This window comes from Liolophura sinensis, chromosome 11 (genome assembly GCF_032854445.1).
Source record: "Liolophura sinensis isolate JHLJ2023 chromosome 11, CUHK_Ljap_v2, whole genome shotgun sequence".
Lineage (NCBI taxonomy): Eukaryota > Metazoa > Mollusca > Polyplacophora > Chitonida > Chitonidae > Liolophura > Liolophura sinensis.
The window spans coordinates 28,296,937-28,318,209 of record NC_088305.1 but is presented as its reverse complement, the minus strand read 5'-3'; the positions used below and the strand labels follow the sequence as shown (position 1 = coordinate 28,318,209).

At 41.0% G+C, this 21,273-nt stretch overlaps 1 protein-coding gene across 1 annotated transcript in view; it reads left to right on the top strand.

Annotated features, from left to right (window-relative positions):
• LOC135478282 (mucin-2-like) overlaps positions 1-21,273 on the top strand; it is a gene marked incomplete at its 5' end in the record, with an annotated part of 62,193 nt that overhangs the window by 23,992 nt on the left and 16,928 nt on the right. The window contains 16 exons of the mRNA XM_064758557.1: positions 285-375; positions 1,486-1,763; positions 3,887-3,988; positions 5,133-5,313; positions 5,818-5,868; positions 6,144-6,584; positions 7,284-7,379; positions 8,491-8,997; positions 10,223-10,327; positions 11,130-11,633; positions 11,913-12,374; positions 13,114-13,593; positions 16,985-17,131; positions 17,936-18,415; positions 18,695-19,375; positions 20,112-20,591. Coding sequence (XP_064614627.1) covers positions 285-375; positions 1,486-1,763; positions 3,887-3,988; positions 5,133-5,313; positions 5,818-5,868; positions 6,144-6,584; positions 7,284-7,379; positions 8,491-8,997; positions 10,223-10,327; positions 11,130-11,633; positions 11,913-12,374; positions 13,114-13,593; positions 16,985-17,131; positions 17,936-18,415; positions 18,695-19,375; positions 20,112-20,591 — 5,086 coding nt within the window. The remainder of the gene's footprint in view (positions 1-284; positions 376-1,485; positions 1,764-3,886; positions 3,989-5,132; positions 5,314-5,817; positions 5,869-6,143; positions 6,585-7,283; positions 7,380-8,490; positions 8,998-10,222; positions 10,328-11,129; positions 11,634-11,912; positions 12,375-13,113; positions 13,594-16,984; positions 17,132-17,935; positions 18,416-18,694; positions 19,376-20,111; positions 20,592-21,273) is intronic.

Sequence of the window (21,273 nt, the reverse complement as noted above, 5' to 3'; positions counted from 1 at the left end):
TCATTTAATTTGATATGTTCCTTTATTTTAGCAGAATTAGCTATGCAGTAACTTTCCGTCAGAATTTCCGTTTTCAAGTGAAATTTTAAGCTTGTAATATAAGAAAGAACAATTTTTAATTTGATTTGAAATCATGACTTCAGTCTGAGGTCGCTTTGTGATCTTGTAGTCTCACAGACAGACACAGACAGGCAAATAAACGTTGTCAAAAACATAACCTCATTGTTAAAGGTAATGAATGGAAAGATTTGATGAGTAGGCCATTGTTTGGTTTCTTTGTCCAGCTCGGCGAACGTTTCCCGGTGGATGAAGTGAGATGTAAAACTGGCGTGTGCACTCCACATGGCATTGAGTACGAGTACACTCAGTGTTACGGTAAGATCTGTTCAAAACTCGTTTACTGTTTTCCCTGTTTAAAACTTATCATAAGGTTACAACCATCCAGTAATTCATCAAAAGTATATGAAGAGTTTCGCGTTATTAAAGCCTCATTGGTTTTTGTATGTATCAGGTAGATACTAATACAAGGAATAATGTCTATAATGTAACTTTAAAACACAGCTTTAGTATATGTTGTAATTCACATAATCATGAATCGTTTATTTATTTATTTATTTATTTATGTGATTGACGTTTTATGCCGTACTCAAAAATAATTCACTTATACAACAGCGGCTAGCATTATGGTGGGAGGAAACTGGGCAGAGCCCTGGGGAAACCACAACCATCCGCAGGTTGCTGGCAGACCTTCCCACTTATGGCTGGAGAGGATTATCATGAATCATAACTCAAATTATAATTATTATAATTAATATTAAAATTATAATTAAAACTGTGCAATTTGCAGTGCAATATTTGTATACATTTACAAAATAAAAAATCTGAACAGATAAATAAATATTTCTGATAACAAATATGGCAGCAGATGTCATTGTTTGTTTAGTTTGGTCATTGGTTGGTTTGTGTAGCATTGCTGACAAGCAGTTGATAATGGTCATTGGTTGGTTTGTATAGCATTGCTGGCAAGCAGTTGATAATGGTCGTGGGTTGGTTTGTGCACTCTTACATTCATCGAAGACCCTTTGTCTACCACCAATATGATGTGGTCTTTATTTATTTATTTGATTGGTGTTTTACGCCATGCTCAAGATTATTTTACCTCGACGCTGTCGGCCAGCCCAGGGGAAACCCATGACCATCTGTAGGTTGCTGGCAGATCTTTCCACTGTAAATGCTGTATGTGAAACATCAGTGCATGATTTACCCATAAAACAGTGGTTTCCTCCCCAGTAAAACTCTGGTTTCTTCCCCAGTAAAACTGACACTTCATCATATATTAAAGTAGCAGATTATTACATGGTGCTCCATATATCCGTGCATATGACCATCAATGATAAAAACAGAACTAGAAATGCTTGTTTGTGTTAGATATGCTCCTGATATGATTATCTTGTTAATAACTATTCTGTATCTGGCTGTCCTTAGAGTGTGAAGCTCCACGTGTGTGGAATGAAGTCTGTGCCTGCGAGAAGACCTGCACCGCCCAGGATCACGTCTGCGACTTGGACACCTGCATCCCTGGCTGCGCATGCCCCAAGAACACCTTCTTTAATGGGACTGAGTGTGTGGAGACCTGCTCATGTTACCATGACGGCGTGGCTTACGAACCCGATGTACCAACCATGGTGTCAGAGTGTATGAACTGTACATGCACTAATGACTCGCTGAGATGCCGTGAAGTCTGCAATCTGGAATGTGAAGCTGTATGTCTACTTGCCTTGTACAATGTCAAGTTCAGTAGTGTTGAATTTTTGGGGCTATAATACATGTAATAGTGTACTAATAGTAATGCGCTGGTGTAATAGATATAATTGATAAGTCTTGCCCTTTTCTCATGACCTTCAGGTTTCTCTGCAGTTTAATGCAGTCAGATATTTGGTTTGTGAGGTGGACTTTTTTCTGTGTTCACAATGAACGTGTTTCCATGTTCACATTGATGGTGTTTCTGTGTTCACAGTGAAGGTGTTTCTGTGTTAACAATGAAGGTGTTTCTGTGCTAACAATGAAGGTGTTTCTGTGTTAACAATGAAGGTGTTTCTGTGTTTACAATGACAGTGGTTCTGTGTTCACAGTGAAGGTGTTTCTGTATTCAGTGAAGGTGGTTCTGTGTTCACTGTGATGATGTTTCCATGTTCACAGTGAAGGTGTTTCTGTGTTCACAGTGAATGAGTTTCTGTGTTTACAATAAATGTGTTTCTGTGTTCACAATGAAGGTGGTTCTGTGTTCACTGTGATGATGTTTCCATGTTCACAGTGAAGGTGTTTCTGTGTTCACAATGAATGAGTTTCTGTGTTTACAATGAAGGTGTTTCTGTGTTCACAATGAAGGTGGTTCTGTGTTCACTGTGATGATGTTTCCATGTTCACAGTGAAGGTGTTTCTGTGTTTACAGTGTTCACAATGAATGCATTTCTGTGTTCACAATGAACCTGTTTCTGTGTTTACAATGAAGGTGTTTCCATGTTCACAGTAAAGGTGTTTCTTTGTTCACGGGTAAGGTGTTTCTGTGTTCACAATGAATGTGTTTCTGTGTTTACAATGACAGTGTTTCTGTGTTCACAGTGAAGGTGTCTCTGTGTTCACTGTGATGATGTTTCCATGTTTAAAATGAAGGTGTTTCCATGTTCACAGTAAAGGTGTTTCTTTGTTCACAGGTAAGGTGTTTCTGTGTTCACAATGAAGGTGTTTGTGTTAACAATGAAGGTGTGTCTGTGCTTGCAACGAAAGTGTGTCTGTTTGCAATTAAGGCGCCTGTGTTTGCAGTGAAGATGTTTCCATGTTCACAATGAAGGTGTTTCTGTGTTCACATTGAAGATATTCCTGTGTTCACAATGAATGTGTTTCTGTGTTAACAATGAAGGTGCTTCTGTGTTAACAATGAAGGTGTTTCTGTGTTCACAGTGAAGATATTCCTGTGTTCACAATGAATGTGTTTCTGTGTTTACAATGACAGTGTTTCTGTGTTCAAAGTGAAGATGTTTCTATGTTCACTGTGATGATGTTTCATGTTCACAGGTAAGGTGTTTCTGTGTTCACAATGAGAGTGTTTCTGTGTTAACAATGAAGGTGTGTCTGTGCTTGCAACGAAAGTGTGTCTGTCTGCAATTAAGGCGTCTGTGTTTGCAATGAAGATGTTTCCATGTTCACAATGAAGGTGTTTCTGTGTTCACATTGAAGGTGTTTCTGTGTTCACATTGAAGGTGTTTCTGTGTTAACAATGAAGGTGCTTCTGTGTTCACAGTAAAGATATTACTGTGTTCACAATGAATGTGTTTCTGTGTTTACAATGACAGTGTTTCTGTGTTCACAGTGAAGGTGTCTCTGTGTTCACTGTGATGATGTTTCCATGTTTAAAATGAAGGTGTTTCCATGTTCACAGTAAAGGTGTTTCTTTGTTCACAGGTAAGGTGTTTCTGTGTTCACAATGAGGTGTTTCTGTGTTAACAATGAAGGTGTGTCTGTGCTTGCAATGAAGGTGTGTCTGTTTGCAATGAAGGTGTCTGTGTCTGCAAAAAGGTGTTTGTGTTTCTGTGATTACAATGAAAGTGTTTCTGTGTTAACAATGAAGGTGTTTCTGTGTTTACAGTGACAGTGTTTCTGTGTCAACAAGGTGTTTCCATGATCACAGTAAAGGTGTTTCTGTGTTCACAGTGAAGGCGTTTCTTTGTTCACAGTGAAGGTGTTTCTGTGTTCACAAATGAAGGTGTTTCCGTGTTTACAATGACAGTGTCTCTGTCTTTGCGGTGAAGGTGCTTCTGTGTTCACAATGAAGGTGTTTCCGTGTTCATGGTGAGGGTGTTTCTAACCTGTGATTCTTCTCTGTCAGGGATACACCCTGGAGAACCGTGACCCAGATGATGATGTCTGCTGCAGATGTGTGCCTGATGACAAATGCGAATATCCTCCACGCTCTGGCATCTACTATGACGTAAGTGACAAAGTTAACCTCAAACAGAAAGTATAGTTTGTGTAATCTGTGTATCCTCCCTGTTGTTACATCCTCCCCATATCCTCCCAGTTGTTACATCCTCCCTACATCCTTCTAGTTGTTACATCCTCCCTGTATCCTCCCAGTTGTTACATCCTCCCTGTATTATCCCTGTTCTGACATCCTCCCTCTATCCTCCCTGTTCTGACATCCTCCCTGTTCTGACATCCTCCCTGTTCTGACATTCTCCCTGTGTCCTCCCTGTTCTGACATTCTCCCTGTATCCTCCCTGTTCTGACATTCTCCCTGTATCCTCCCTGTTCTGACATCCTCCCTGTTCTGACATCCTCCCAGTTTTGACATCCTCCCTCTATCCTCCCTGTTCTGACATCCTCCCAGTTCTGACATTCTCCCTCTATCCTCCCTGTTCTGACATCCTCCCAGTTCTGACATTCTCCCTCTATCCTCCCTGTTCTGACATCCTCCCTGTTCTGACATCCTCCCAGTTCTGACATTCTCCCTCTATCCTCCCTGTTCTGACATCTTCCCAGTTCTGACATGTATACTACACATACATGTATAAATGTGTGAAGCTTTCAGAAGTCTGAGTATGTTAAAATTACACTCTGGGAAAGACATTTACTATGATGTTAGCAACAATGTTAATGGCAATGTATGTTTTTACGGAAAGTAAAGTTTTTGAAGCCTGTGTGTCTTTTACCCTCTAGCATATGGTATATGATGTAAAGACGACAGTGTTTACCTGTGTGTGCAACAGAAAGTAAAGTTTTTGAAGTCTATATGTCTTTTGCCTTCTGGTATATGGTACATGTATATGGTGTATAGACGACCGTGTTTACCTGTGTGTGCAATAGAAAGTAAAGTTTTTGAAGTCTACATGTCTTTTGCCTTCTGGCATATGGTACTTGTATATGGTGTATAGAGAACAGTGTTTACCTGTGTGTGCAATAGAAAGTAAAGTTTTTGAAGTCTGTATCCTCCATGCTAAGGCATGTATCATGAACTAATAGGGTCTGAACTGAAATTTTTATCAGAAAGAGTAACAGAAAGAGTACTATAATTTGAGAGGCTTGGTGAAGTCAGTGAGTAAAGGGACTAATCATAATTGTGTGACATTCTGCAGCCTGACACGACCTGGAGAACAGGTGCGTGTGACCAATTCACCTGTGTTAGTCCAGGTGTGATTGACCACATAGTTATGCTATGTGATGTTGACTGTTTGGATGGCGAACTCGTCTACGAGATGGGAAAATGCTGCCCGACCTGCCGACGAACAACCACATCCACTCCATTTATCACTCCAAGTAAGTCAGTTTATTGATTTCCTCCATCTCTCTCACTAATTGTATAGATCCTGGTGATGGCAAGTGATCAACAGCGATCATTTTTATGCAATCTAATGCTCATTGACCACTTGCCTTCCACTAGAATGGCAAGCAAATCTACAAGTTTGTGAGTAACTTAGCAAAGGTTGGTTTCCCCCATGGCACTGAGGTATCAGCCGTTTATGGAAGAAAGACACAACTGAAAACGAGGTTGTCCCGAAGTACAGGTGAATAAGTAAATGCTTTGGCCAATTAGCATAAATTTAAAATTTAAGTCAGGAACTACTTTCTGTGATGTGCTCATTGACTTAATTAACTTGTGGGTAGGATTAATCATAACTTAATTTACTTTTCAGTCCTAGGAGAAAACAGCTAACAGATTCTTTTGAGCGATTTATGGTTCTGTGGACAGTAAATTTATAACTGTCAGACACTGTTTTTATTGTCAGTTTTTATAGTGTACCTCTATTTTTCCCTTCACAGCTACCACACCATTTATTACCTCATCAACTGTGGCCTATACAACTCCATCAGGTAAAGTAACTTTTAAACTCAGTTCCAAAATAAAGAGCATTATCTCACAGAAGTTGGAAGAAATTTCATGCTGTTTTGAAAGTTTTTGGATCTTTTAACTTTCTGCTTTATGATAAGATAGGCATACCTTTGGCGACTACAATGCTGAGCAAGAATTCCTGTACATTTTGGATTGTTTTTCAAAACACAGCCGTCCCTATCGTACAGGTACATTGTCGGTGATTTCCAGTGGAATTTGCCACATTCAGACAGTAATTTTTCTTCCTGTTATTCAGAGAATTGTAAGGCCATCATGAGTGACCGTTCCTTCATCACCGATGAACAGATCGAGACCAGTGTGATTTCTGCCATCCCAGTAACTGAGATTCGCCCGAGCGGAGGTGGCTGGGTTATCCCTGTTAGCAGTGAGAACCCGTCCGTCACGGTGCGCCCAGTGGCCGCCGGAGAGGAACCAGTGTACGTACAAAGCCTCAGTCTGGATGGCAATGTCAGAAGTGTCAAGGTTGAGTACCAGCCCCGCGCTAATGAGGGATTCGTGTTGCTCAACAGTTACCTCCCTGTGACGAACTCTCCTGTCTTGGTAGAGAGGCGAGCGACAGCTGTTCGAGTGACCTTCCTGGAGCCAGCGATGTCTGGAAGCACAGGTCAAGTGAAGGGCACAACTGACACCTACTACCTGACTAAGATGGATCTCGTCGTGTGTGGTGAATTCCCAGGTAAGCTTTCAATGTATGCCTAAAGGTGGCCACTCTCTTACATGTAATAAAGTTAATAAGCCCATTGGTATTTAAGTGTCACCACATCTGCCGTAATTCCTCCATCTATTCTCACATGAAACACCTACCAGTTAAAAGCCGAAGCCAAACTGGCAAGAGTTGGTGTCAGGGACAGATAGACTGAGGCCAAACCAACATTATAGCCAAACTGGCAAGAGTTGGTGTCAGGCACAGATAGACTGAGGCCAAACCAACATTATAGCCAAACTGGCAAGAGTTGGTGTCAGGCACAGATAGGCTGAGGCCAAACCAACATTATAGCCAAACTGGCAAGAGTTGGTGTCAGGGACCAGTAGGCTTACAAATGGCTTGCCAGTGTCTTAGCAAAAGCTTCCCTGTGGCTTACCAATGGCTTGCCTGTGGCTTACCAATGCCTTGCCTCTGGCTTACCAATGCATTTGTCAGTGGCTTACCAATGACCGGTGGCTTAGCAATGGCATTTCTGTGGCTTACCAAATGGTTGCCAGTGGCTTAGCAATGGCTTCCCTGTGGCTTACCAATGGCTTGCCTATGGTATGGTAGTGGAGCATACAGTCATTGTGGTCGGGTGGGATTAACGGTCTAGTGTAGATTGCTCTACCAGTATTTTAGGGTGGCCTTTCTAGAATCATGTTGTTATTTTGCTTGTGTCTTTATAAGCACCGCCAGTAACTGTGAGCGAGGAAACACCGACTGTTGCCATGCCAACCACCACCAAGTCTGCTGTCACTACCTCTGCGCCAACAACTTCACCAGGTAAGTTTCTGACCATGCAGGAGAACTTCCAAATGTGCATTCATTTCGGGTTAATAGTTGCCTGAATAAAAAGTAAAGGAAAACTGGAGAATGTTTTCAGGCTCTTAATGTTTGTGTATTGATTCAGTAAAGGATCCAGAATTTACATGTCGAAAGGTATTTTAAATTTTCCCTAGACTTTTGCTTGAATAAATGAACTTTCCTTTATAGTTTCATTTATGACATATATGCAAACATTTCACATACAATCCACTTTAAAGCCTGCAGAGTTTTCCTAACCACCTACTCTGTTGCCCTTGTTATGTTTTTAGGTATTTCTTTTTTTCAGATTTACAATGAAATTTTGAAGAAGAAAAAATTCTCAAAACCTGTCAGATTTTTTTTTCATGAATTTATTGGGTCTATGTGACAGAAATTTTGAAGACCTGTTTTTGCAACAACTGGTTTTGAAGCATGTCACAGTTTCAATTTTAGTTTAATACGTATCATATCTAATAATGGTTTGCCAGTCGGTGATTGTATAGCACAGCTTATGATTGTGTCTTGTACATTTACAATCTCTATTTGCACTCAGGTGTTAAGAATTCGGCCTTTTTGTTCATTCATTTCGTGAAAGATAATTGCTTATAGCTACCAAAATTAGGCCAAAACTTATTTTAGGCATCATACCAGATGTTTGTATCCAATGGTCAATATTAATGAACATCCCACATCAGTAATCCAAAACAATGTTTAACACAAATCACCAAGAAAGTATAAAGTACCAAGTGCCAAGAAAGTATAAAGCAAGTAATTTTGATTGGGTCATGCAAAGAGAAGCAGTCAACAATTTTCAGTGATGTTGGAAAACTCATTGAACGCCTGCATTCACTTCCAGTGCATGGAGATATGTTTTATGTGCTGCTTTTTTTTTTTATCATTCTGGTTACCAAATTGTATACAGCTCTTATATTCAGAGGTTTGTTAGGCTGCTGGATTAGTGTGGCCGCTCCATTTTCCTCAATGTATAAACCTGACTGACATCCTGAAAATTAATGAAACATTTTTTAGTAAAGGAGTAAACACAAATTATATTAATAAATAAGTAATAAAATTTTCTTTCATTTTCTAGTGGTAACTACCCCAGGAACTTCACCTCTGCCTTCTGCTGAACCCACACCAGAACCCTGCAGAGAACAAGATGGAATGAGCGATCCACAGCTTCTACCAGACAGGGCAATCACTGTTTCTGTGATTGACCCTTCAAGCTCTCCAGAAGACATCCGTCCTGAAGGAAAGTCAGCCATAATCCCTGTGGACACAGCTAATCCTCCTTACATCCAACTGGATCTGACTCCCAATGGTGAAGACCCCGTTGTTGTTGGCAGAGTGGTTGTGACAGGAAATGTTGGCCGTGTAGCCATTGAGAAGAGAGATGACCCAACTGAAGAATTCGTCAACCCACCTGGAATAGATTCTTATGAAGTCCCAGAAAATGGTGAAATCCAACTGCCCAAAGACTTCACTGCTTCAGACATCCGTATCAGACTTTTGGAACCCAAACAGGAAGAAGCTGGTCAGACTCCAGTAGAGAATTATGAAGTGGAGCTGGAAGTGTTCTGCTGTTATAAGCCTACAGGTAAGAGTTTAATCCTCCAGAGGTATTGATGATATGAATTAAGAGCAAAACCAAAGTAGGATATGTAAATGTATACAGTTGTACAATACCTGTTCAAATTTTTGCCTTTGAAAGATATTTTTTTGGTTGTTCTACTCAGGAACTTTGCCATTCATGTTATGGCCATTGATTCTGTTTTATTTTGTGTTGATTTTGGAAAAATTCTAGTGAAATGTTAAGCATGTGCACAATATACTAAGCACAATATGCAAACATACATCATCAAAAAATCATACAGTAAAATACATGCAACATAGCAGCTTTCCATTGTCCACACTAGCAGCAGTGCCAGTAGGAATTTCGGATTGGGTCATTTGTTAGAGTGTCAGACTTTTATCCGAGTTGAAATCCTTGTGTGACCTATACTGTAAATCCCCTATGTATTACATACACATATATAATAATTAGATCTGATTTGTGACTTTCGCTCCCCTCCTTATTACATGTATGCCTTAATCTTCATGGATATTTCATGTTGAGAATTGCAAGAACAAAACAGTGTTAACACAAAGCACTGAAGCACTGAGAAATGTATAAAATAAGAAATTAGGATTAATTCATGTAAAGGGAAACAGTCATTAGTTTTCAATAATGCCAGAAATATGTAAGGAATGTTCTATGGCCATAAATATTATCAGTATCCAGATATTGTACCATGTTTGTTTATAAAGTGAGGCCCTAGTGACAGAGGGGGCTAGCACACCAGCGTTGCACAATGACCCAGGAGCCTCCCACCAATGTGGTGGCTTTGAGTTCATGTCCAGCTCATGCTAGCTTCCTCTCTGGCTGTAGGGGCCTCCGTGGCTCAGTCGGTTAAAGCGCTAGCGCAGCGTAATGACCCAGGAGTCTCTCACCAATGCGGTCGATGTGAGTTCAAATTCAGCTCATGCTGGCTTCCTCTCCGGCCGTACGTGAGAAGGTCTGACAGCAACCTGCGGATGGTCGTGGGTTTCCCCCGGGCTCTGCCCGGTTTCCGCCCACCATAATGCTGGCCGCCGTCGTATAAGTGAAATATTCTTGAGTACGGCGTAAAACACCAATCAAAAAAAAAAAAAAAAAAAATCTCTGACTGTACTTGGGAAGGTCTGCCAGCAACCTGCTGTTGTGTAATAACATATAACGGTACAGGAACAATTCTCAATTTTCTTGCTGTATTCCATTGTAACATCCGCACCTCCTGTTGTAGAAACAACCAGTGCACCTCCAGTTGTAGAAACAACCAAAGCACCAGTAACCAGTGCACCTCCAGTTGTAGAAACTACCCAAGGGCCACTCACCTCTGCACCTCCAGGTAATGTAACAAGATCAACACTGTCCTGACAACCTGTGGTGAAGAACCAATTTTTTTTCCTATTCATTTATTCCAAGCCTACAGACAGGTACATGGGCCTGACATTTTTGTGTAAGACTGCCCTTTGGAGAAAGTGGCACAAGTATGATCTAACAGGTAACATGAATCTGAAAATAAGTATCACGGCAAAGACAATGTCTTGCACCAAGTAGTATATCGACAGGGGCGACTGTTAGGTACGCGACGAAACCACAATATAAATAGCATTGTAACTTTTTAATCATTTGAAAGCTCTCCAGTCATACGTGGAAAGGTCTGTCAACAAACTGCAGATGGTGGTGATTTTTCCCTAGGCTCTGCTTGCTTTCCTCCAACCATAATGCTGGTCGCTATTATATAATTATATATTTTTGAGTTCAGCGTAGACAACCAATGAAATAAATAAATAAATGAATGATAATGTGAATAGGTGGAAGATTTGGCATTATTTCAGCAAGAACTAAAGAAATATTTCCAGGCTTGTATTAAAACTGTGGCTCTGTGTCTTATTACATGAAGAATATGCATCTTATTGCTTTGTCTATCTTTAAATGTTCTTGAGTACTGTGTAAAACACCAATCAAATAAATAAATAAATATGTGAGAGGTAAGTTCGTACATGATGAGATTGTGTGCTGATATAAGCATAAACTGTGCTGAAAGGGTGCTTTATGTTTTAATTTGGACTTTGTCTAATTTTACCACTGTAACTTTGATGTAATTCAGGGCTGAGTTTTATTTATCTAACTTTGTATATGTTTAGTTGTCACTGAGGAGACCACACAACCACCATCAGGGGAGACAACTCCTGAGTACTGTACCATGGAGGATGGCATGAAGGACCCACAACTTTTGCCAGATGATTCTATCCAGGTGTCTCAGCTTGACCCCTCAAGCTCTCCTCAAGATATCCGTCCTGAAGGAAAGTCAGCCATAATCCCCGTGGACACAGCTAATCCCCCATTTGTCCAACTGGATCTGACTCCCAATGGTGAAGACCCCGTTGTTGTTGGCAGAGTGATAGTCACAGGAAATGTTGGCCGTGTAGCCATTGAGAAGAGAGATGACCCAACTGAAGAGTTCGTCAACCCATCTGGAAGACAATCTTTTGATGTCCCAGAAAATGGTGAAATCCAACTGCCCAAAGACTTCACTGCTTCAGACATCCGTATCACTCTTTTGGAACCCAAACAGGAAGAAGCTGTTCAGACCCCAGTAGAGAATTATGAAGTGGAGCTGGAAGTGTTCTGCTGTTATGAGCGAAGAGGTAAGAGTTTAATCATTGCTCGTTTTAACTTTTCTAATGAAAAACTTAAGCTGTGATTAAGTTTTGGAATCTGTTTGTCCATCTGTTTGACCATGTTATAGCATTTTGATTGGCTACTGCTTGTCTGCAGGACAGCTCCTAAAGTACCTGTCCAAATGTAATAAGCTTTTGTTCAAAGTTTTTTATGAAGATCTTAATAAATAATAAGATTTGTTTGAGTCTTTGTCCATTTTGTCATGCTTAACCATTTTGACTGGATAGTCTTTGTCACCCCCACAGCTCCCACAACACCTGGCCAAACACCGGTCCAGACTGCTGGACCAACACCTGTACCAACCACAACAGCTCCTACAACACATGGACAAACTTCTGTGCAGACTGAGGGACCAACACTTGTGCCGACAGAGGGACCAACATCTGTACAGACTGCTGGACCAACATCTGTGCCAACCACTGCTGCTCCTACAACAGCTGAACAGACTGAGGGACCAACGCCTGTGCAGACTGAGGGACCAACACCTATGCCAACCACTTCAACCCCCACAACTGGTCCTACAACACCTGGACCAACACCAGGAGAGAGGACCGGGCCACCTTTCACAACACCTGTGGCAACCACCACAGCTCCTACAACACGTGGACAAACTGAGGGACCAACACCTGTGCCAACAACCACATCTCCCACACCAACCACAACAGAGACAGGTGTTTTGGCACCTTCTTGGAGTACAACTGGTTTGAGTAAGTATATGTATAAACGTACATGTAGCTCTTAAGAATTACGAATATTTTAGTCAAAAGAGACATAGAAAAGGTTGAGGGATGCTACCCGCACAACCGATAGAGTTGCCCTCAAACATTCACCGTATGAAAGAGGTGGGGCCTCTATTTTTAGCACACCAGCACAGCACAATGTCCTAAGAGCCTCTAACCGAAGCAGTTGCTGTGAGTTGAAGGCCAGCTCATGCTGGCTTCTTCACTGGTCCTACATGGGGAGGTCTACCAACAACCTGCTGATGGCTGTGTGTTTCCCTCGGCTCTTGTCAGTTTCCTCCCACCATATTGCTGGCTGCTGTCGCAGAAGGCAAATATTCTTGAGTACTGCATAAAGCACCAATCAAATAAAAATATATGAATGATAATATGAATAGGTGGAAGATTTGGCATTATTTCAGCAAGAACTAAAGAAATATTTCCAGGCTTGTATTAAAACTATGGCTCAGTGTCTTGTTACATGAAGAATGTGCATCTTATTGCTTTGTCTACCTTTAAATGTTCTTGAGTACTGTGTAAAACACCAATCAAATAAATAAATATGTGAGAGGTAAGTTCGTACATGATGAGATTGTGTGCTGATATAAGCATAAACTGTGTTGAAAGGGTGCTTTATGTTTTAATTTGGACTTTGTCTAATTTTACCACTGTAACTGTGATGTAATTCAGGGCTGAGTTTTATTTGTTTAACTTTGAATATGTTTAGTTGTCACTGGGGAGACAACTCCTGAGTACTGTACCATGGAGGATGGAATGAAGGACCCACAACTTTTGCCAGATGATTCTATCCAGGTGTCTCAGCTTGACCCCTCAAGCTTTCCTGAAGATATCCGTCCTGGAGGAAAGTCAGCCATAATCCCTGTGGACACAGCTAATCCCCCATATGTCCAACTGGATCTGACTCCCAATGGTGAAGACCCCGTTGTTGTTGGCAGAGTGATAGTCACAGGAAATGTTGGCCGTGTAGCCATTGAGAAGAGAGATGACCCAACTGAAGACTTCGTCAACCCAGCTGGAAGACAATCTTTTGAGGTCCCAGAAAATGGTGAAATCCAACTGCCCAAGGACTTCACTGCTTCAGACATCCGTATCACACTTTTGGAACCCAAACAGGAAGAAGCTGGTCAGACCCCAGTAGAGAATTATGAAGTGGACCTGGAAGTGTTCTGCTGTTATAAGCCTACAGGTAAGAGTTTAATCCTCCAGAGGTATTGATGATATGAGTTTAGAGCAAAACCAAAGTAGGATATGTAAATGTATACATTTGTACAATACCTGTTCAAATTTTTAAAGCTTTTGGCTTTGAAAATTTTTTTGTTGTTCTACTCAGGAACTATGCCATTCACGCTATGACTATTGTTTCTCTTTTATTTTGTGTTGATTTTGGAAAAATTCTAGTGAAATGTTAAGCATGTGCACAATATAATAAGCACAATATGCAAACATACATCCTCAAAGAATCATACAGTAAAATACATGCAACAAAGCAGCTTTCCATTGTCCACACTAGCGGCAGTGCCAGTGGAAATTTCGGATTGGGTCATTTGTTAGAGTTTCAGACTTTGGGCGTAGAGATCCGAGTTTGAAATCCTTGTGTGACCTATACTGTAAATCCCCTGTTCATTACATACACATATATAATAATTAGATCTGATTTGTGACTTTCGCTCCCCTCCTTATTACGTGTATGTCTTAATCCCTATTCATGGATATTTCATGTTGATAATTGCAAGACCAAAACAGTGTGAAAAAAAAGCACTGAAGCACTGAGAAATGTATAAAATAAGAAATTAGGATTAATTCATGTAAAGGGAAACAGTCATTAGTTTTCAATAATGCCAGAAATATGTAAATAATGTTCTATGGCCATAAATATTATCAGTATCCAGATATTGTACCATGTTTGTTTATAAAGTGAGGCCCTAGTGACGGAGGGGGCTAGCACACCAGCGTTGCACAATGACCCAGGAGCCTCCCACCAATGTGGTGGCTTTGAGTTCATGTCCAGCTCATGCTGGCTTCCTCTCTGGCTGTACTTGGGAAGGTCTGGCAGCAACCTGCAGTTGTGTAATAATATATAACAGCACAGAAACAATTCTCCGCTTTCTTGCTGTATTCCATTGTAACATCCGCACCTCCTGTTGTAGAAACAACCAGTGCACCTCCAGTTGTAGAAACAACCAAAGCACCAGTAACCAGTGCACTCCAGTTGTAGAAACAACCAAAGCACCAGTAACCAGTGCACCTCCAGTTGTAGAAACAACCAAAGCACCAGTAACCAGTGCACCTCCAGTTGTAGAAACTACCCAAGGGCCACTCACCTCTGCACCTCCAGGTAATGTAACAAGATCAGCACTGTCCCTGACAACCTGTGGTGAAGAACCAATTTTTTTTCCTATTCATTTATTCAAGCCTACAAACAGGTACATGGGCCTGACATTTTTGTGTAGACTGCCCTTTAGAGAAAGTGGCACAAGTATGATCTAACAGGTAACATGAATCTGAAAATAAGTATTACGGCAAAGACAATGTCCTGCACCAAGTAGTATATCGACAGGGGCGACTGTTAGGTACGCGACAAAACCACGATATAAATAGCATTGTAACTTTTTAATCATTTGAAAGCTCTCCAGTCGTACGTGGAAAGGTCTGTCAACAAGCTGCAGATGGTGGTGGTTTTTCCCTGGGCTCTGCTTGCTTTTCTCCCACCATAATGTTGGTCGCTATTATATAATTATATACTTTTGAGTTCGGCGTAGACAACCAATGAAATAAATAAATAAATGATTGATAATGTGAATAGGTGGAAGATTTGGCATTATTTCAGCAAGAACCAAAGAAGTATTTCCAGGCTTGTATTAAAACTGTGGCTCTGTGCCTTATTACATGAAGAATATGCATCTTATTGCTTTGTCTACCTTTAAATATTCTTGAGTACTGTGTAAAACACCAATCAAATAAATAAATAAATATGTGAGAGGTAAATTCGTACATAATGTGATTGTGTGCTGAAAGGGTGCTTTATGTTTTAATTTGGACTTTGTCTAATTTTACCACTGTAACTGTGATGTAATTCAAAGCTGAGTTTTATTTATCTAACGTGGTATATGTTTAGTTGTCACTGGGGAGACCACACAACCACCATCAGGGGAGACAACTCCTGAGTACTGTACCATGGAGGATGGAATGAAGGACCCACAACTTTTGCCAGATGATTCTATCCAGGTGTCTCAGCTTGACCCCTCAAGCTCTCCTCAAGATATCCGTCCTGAAGGAAAGTCAGCCATAATCCCTGTGGACACAGCTAATCCCCATATGTCCAACTGATCTGACTCCCAATGGTGAAGACCCCGTTGTTGTTGGCAGAGTGGTTGTGACAGAAATGTTGCCGTTGTAGCCATTGAGAAGAGAGATGACCCAACTGAAGAGTTTGTCAACCCCAGCTGGAAGACAATCTTTTGAGGTCCCAGAAAATGGTGAAATCCAACTGCCCAAGGACTTCACTGCTTCAGACATCCGCATCACTCTTTTGGAACCAAAACAGGAAGAAGCTGGTCAGACTCCAGTAGAGAATTATGAAGTGGAGCTGGAAGTGTTCTGCTGTTATAAGCCTACAGGTAAGAGTTTAATCCTCCAGAGGTATTGATGATATGAGTTCAGAGCAAAACCAAAGTAGGATATGTAAATATATACAGTTGTACAATACCTGTTCAAATTTTTAAAGCTTTTGGCTTTGAAAATTTTTTTGTTGTTCTACTCAGGAACTATGCCATTCACGCTATGACTATTGTTTCTCTTTTATTTTGTGTTGATTTTGGAAAAATTCTAGTGAAATGTTAAGCATGTGCACAATATGCTTAGCACAATATGTAAACATACATCCTCAAAGAATCATACAGTAAAATACATGCAACATAGCAACTTTCCATTGTCCACACTAGCAGCAGTGCCAGTGGGAATTTTGGATTGGGTCATTTGTTAGAGTGTCAGGCTTTGGGCGTAGAGATCCGAGTTGAAATTCTTGTGTGACCTATACTGTAAATCCCCTATTCATTACATACACATATATAATAATTAGATCTGATTTGTGACTTTCGCTCCCCTCCTTATTACGTGTATGTCTTAATCCCTATTCATGGATATTTCATGTTGATAATTGCAAGAACAAAACAGTGTTAACACAAAGCACTGAAGCACTGAGAAATGTATAAAATAAGAAATTAGGATTAATTCATGTAAAGGAAAACAGTCATTAGTTTTCAATAATGCCAGAAATATGTAAATAATGTTCTATGGCCATAAATATTATCAGTATCCAAATATTATACCATGTTTGTTTATAAAGTGAGGCCCTAGTGACAGAGGGGACTAGCACACCAGCGTTGCACAATGACCCAGGAGCCTCCCACCAATGTGGTGGCTTTGAGTTCATGTCCAGCTCATGCTAGCTTCCTCTCTGGCTGTATGTGTTAAGGTCTGCCAGCAACCTACTGTTGTGTAATAACATATAACGGTACAAAAACAACTCTCAATTTTCTTGCTGTATTCCATTGTAACATCCGCACCTCCTGTTGTAGAAACAACCAGTGCACCTCCAGCTGTAGAAACAACCAAAGCACCAGTAACCAGTGCACCTCCAGTTGTAGAAACAACCAAAGCACCAGTAACCAGTGCACCTCCAGTTGTAGAAACTACCCAAGGGCCACTCACCTCTGCACCTCCAGGTAATGTAACAAGATCAACACTGTCCTGACAATCTGTGGTGAAAAACCAAGTTTTTTTTTCCTATTCATTTGTTCCAAGCCTACAAACAGGTACATGGGCCTGACATTTTTGTGTAAGACTGCCCTTTAGAGAAAGTGGCACAAGTATGATCTAACAGGTAACATGAATCTGAAAATAAGTATTACGGCAAAGACAATGTCCTGCACCAAGTAGTATATCGACAGGGGCGACTGTTAGGTACGCGACAAAACCACGATATAAATAGCATTGTAACTTTTTAATCATTTCAATGCCCACCAGTCGTACGTGGAAAGGTCTGTCAACAAGTTGCAGATGGTGGTGGGTTTTCCCTGGGCTCTGCTTGGTTTCCTCCCACCATAATGCTGGTCGCTATTATATAACTATATATTTTTGAGTTCTTCGTAAAACACCAATCAAATAAATAAATAAATGAATGATAATTTGAATAGGTGGAAGATTTGGCATTATTTCAGCAAGAACTAAAGAAGTATTTCCAGGCTTGTATTAAAACTGTAGTTCAGTGTCTTATTACATGAAAAATATGCATCTTATTGTTTTGTCTACCTTTAAATATTCTTGAGTACTGTGTAAAACACCAATGAAATAAATAAATAAATATGTGAGAGGTACGTTCGCACATGATGTGATTGTGTGCTGATATCAGCATAAACTGTGCTGAAAGGGTGCTTTATCTTTTGATTTGGACTTTGTCTAATTTTACCACTATAACTGTGATGTAATTCAGGGCTGAGTTTTATTTGTTTAACTTTGAATATGTTTAGTTGTCACTGGGGAGACAACTCCTGAGTACTGTACCATGGAGGATGGAATGAAGGACCCACAACTTTTGCCAGATGATTCTATCCAGGTGTCTCAGCTTGACCCCTCAAGCTCTCCTGAAGATATCCGTCCTGAAGGAAAGTCAGCGATAATCCCCGTGGACACAGCTAATCCCCCATATGTCCAACTGGATCTGACTCCCAATGGTGAAGACCCCGTTGTTGTTGGCAGAGTGATAGTCACAGGAAATGTTGGCCGTGTAGCCATTGAGAAGAGAGATGACCCAACTGAAGACTTCGTCAACCCAGCTGGAAGACAATCTTTTGAGGTCCCAGAAAATGGTGAAATCCAACTGCCCAAAGACTTCACTGCTTCAGACATCCGTATCACACTTTTGGAACCCAAACAGGAAGAAGCTGGTCAGACTCCAGTAGAGAATTATGAAGTGGAGCTGGAAGTGTTCTGCTGTTATGAGCGAAAAGGTGAGAGTTTAATCAATGCTCGTTTTAACTTTTCTAATGAAAAACTTAAGCTGTGATTAAGTTTTGGAATCTGTTCGTCCATCTGTTTGACCATGTTATAGCATTTTGATTGGCTACTGCTTGTCTGCAGGACAGCTCCTAAAGTACCTGTCCAAATGTAATAAGCTTTTGTTCAAAGTTTTTTATGAAGATCTTAATAAATAATCAGATTTGTTTGAGTCTTTGTCCATTTTGTCATGCTTAACCATTTTGACTGGATAGTCTTTGTCACCCCCACAGCTCCCACAACACCTGGCCAAACACCCGTCCAGACTGAGGGACCAACACCTGTACCAACCACAACAGCTCCTACAACACGTGGACAAACTTCTGTGCAGACTGAGGGACCAAAACCTGTGCCGACAGAGGGACCAACACCTGTGCCGACAGAGGGACCAACATCTGTACAGACTGCTGGACCAACATCTGTGCCCACTACTGCTGCTCCTACAACAGCTGAACAGAATGAGGAACCAACAGCTGAACAGACTCAGGGACCAACGCCTGTGCAGACTGAGGGACCAACACCTATGCCAACCACTTCAACCCCCGTAACTGGTCCTACAACACCTGGACCAACACCAGGAGAGAGGACCGGGCCACCTTTCACAACACCTGTGGCAACCACCACAGCTCCTACAACCACCACAGCTCCTACAACACGTGTACAAACAGCTGTACAGACTGAGGGACCAACACCTGTGCCAACCACTTCAACCCCCACAACTGGTCTTACAACACCTGGACCAACACCAGGAGAGAGGACAGGGCCACCTTTCACAACGCCTGTGGCAACCACCACAGCTCCTACAACACGTGGACAAACTGAGGGACCAACACCTGTGCCAACAACCACATCTCCCACACCAACCACAACAGAGACAGATGTTTTGCCACCTTCTTGGAGTACAACTGTTTTGAGTAAGTATATGTATAAACGTACATGTAGCTCTTAAGAATTACGAATATTTCAGTCAAAAGAGACATAGAAAAGGTTGAGGGATGCCACCCCCACAACCGATAGAGTTGCCCTCAAACATTCACCATATGAAAGAGGTGGGGCCTCTATTTTTAGCACACCAGCACAGCACAATGTCCTAAGAGCCTCTAACCGAAGCAGTTGCTGTGAGTTGAAGGCCAGCTCATGCTGGCTTCTTCACTGGTCCTACGTGGGAAGGTCTACCAACAACCTGCTGATGGCTGTGTGTTTCCCTCGGCTCTTGTCAGTTTCCTCCCACCATATTGCTGGCTGCTGTCGCAGAAGGCAAATATTCTTGAGTACTGCATAAAGCACCAATCAAATGAAAATAAATGAATGATAATATGAATAGGTGGAAGATATGGCATTATTTCAGCAAGAACTAAAGAAATATTTCCAGGCTTGTATTAAACTGTGGCTCAGTGTCTTGTTACATGAAGAATATGCATCTTATTGCTTTGTCTACCTTTAAATGTTCTTGAGTACTGTGTAAAACACCAATCAAAAAAATAAATATGTGAGAGGTAAGTTCGTACATGATGGGATTGTGTGCTGATATGAGCATAAACTGTGCTGAAAGGGTGCTTTATGTTTTAATTTGGACTTTCTAATTTTACCACTGTAATTGTGATGTAATTCAGGGCTGAGTTTTATTTGTTTAACTTTGAATATGTTTAGTTGTCACTGGGGAGACTACTCCTGAGTACTGTACCATGGAGGATGGAATGAAGGACCCACAACTTTTGCCAGATGATTCTATCCAGGTGTCTCAGCTTGACCCCTCAAGCTCTCCTCAAGATATCCGTCCTGAAGGAAAGTCAGCCATAATCCCCGTGGACACAGCTAATCCCCCATATGTCCAACTGGATCTGACTCCCAATGGTGAAGACCCTGTTGTTGTTGGCAGAGTGATAGTCACAGGAAATGTTGGCCGTGTAGCCATTGAGAAGAGAGATGACCCAACTGAAGACTTCGTCAACCCAGCTGGAAGACAATCTTTTGAGGTCCCAGAAAATGGTGAAATCCAACTGCCCAAAGACTTCACTGCCTCAGACATCCGTATCAGACTTTTGGAACCCAAACAGGAAGAAGCTGGTCAGGCTCCAGTAGAGAATTATGAAGTGGACCTGGAAGTGTTCTGCTGTTATAAGCCTACAGGTAAGAGTTTAATCCTCCAGAGGTACTGATGATATGAGTTCAGAGCAAAACCAAAGTAGGATATGTAAATGTATACAGTTGTACAATACCTGTTCAAATTTCTAAAACTTTTGTCTGTGAAAGATATTTTTTGGTTGTTCTACTCAGGAACTATGCCATTCAGGTTATAACTTTTGATTCTCTTTTATTTTGTGTTGATTTTGGAAAAAATTCTTGTGAAATGTTAAGCATGTGCACAAAATAATAAGCACAATATGCAAACATACATCCTCAAAGAATCATACAATAAAATACATGCAACATAGCAGCTTTCCATTGTCCACACTAGCAGCAGTGCCAGTGGGAACTTCGGATTGGGTCATTTGTTAGAGTGTCAGACTTTGGGCATAGAGATCCGAGTTGAAATTCTTGTGTGAAATATGCTGTAAATCCCCTGTTAATTACATACACATAAATAATAATTAGATCTGATTTGTGACTTTCGCTCCCCTCCTTATTACGTGTATGTCTTAATCCCTCTTCAGGGATATTTTGGGTTGATAATTGCAAGAACAAAACAGTGTTAACACAAAGCACTGAAGCACTGAGAAATGTATAAAATAAGAAATTAAGATTAATTCATGTAAAGGGAAACAGTCATTACTTTCAATAATGCCTGAAATATGTAAGGAATGTTCTATGG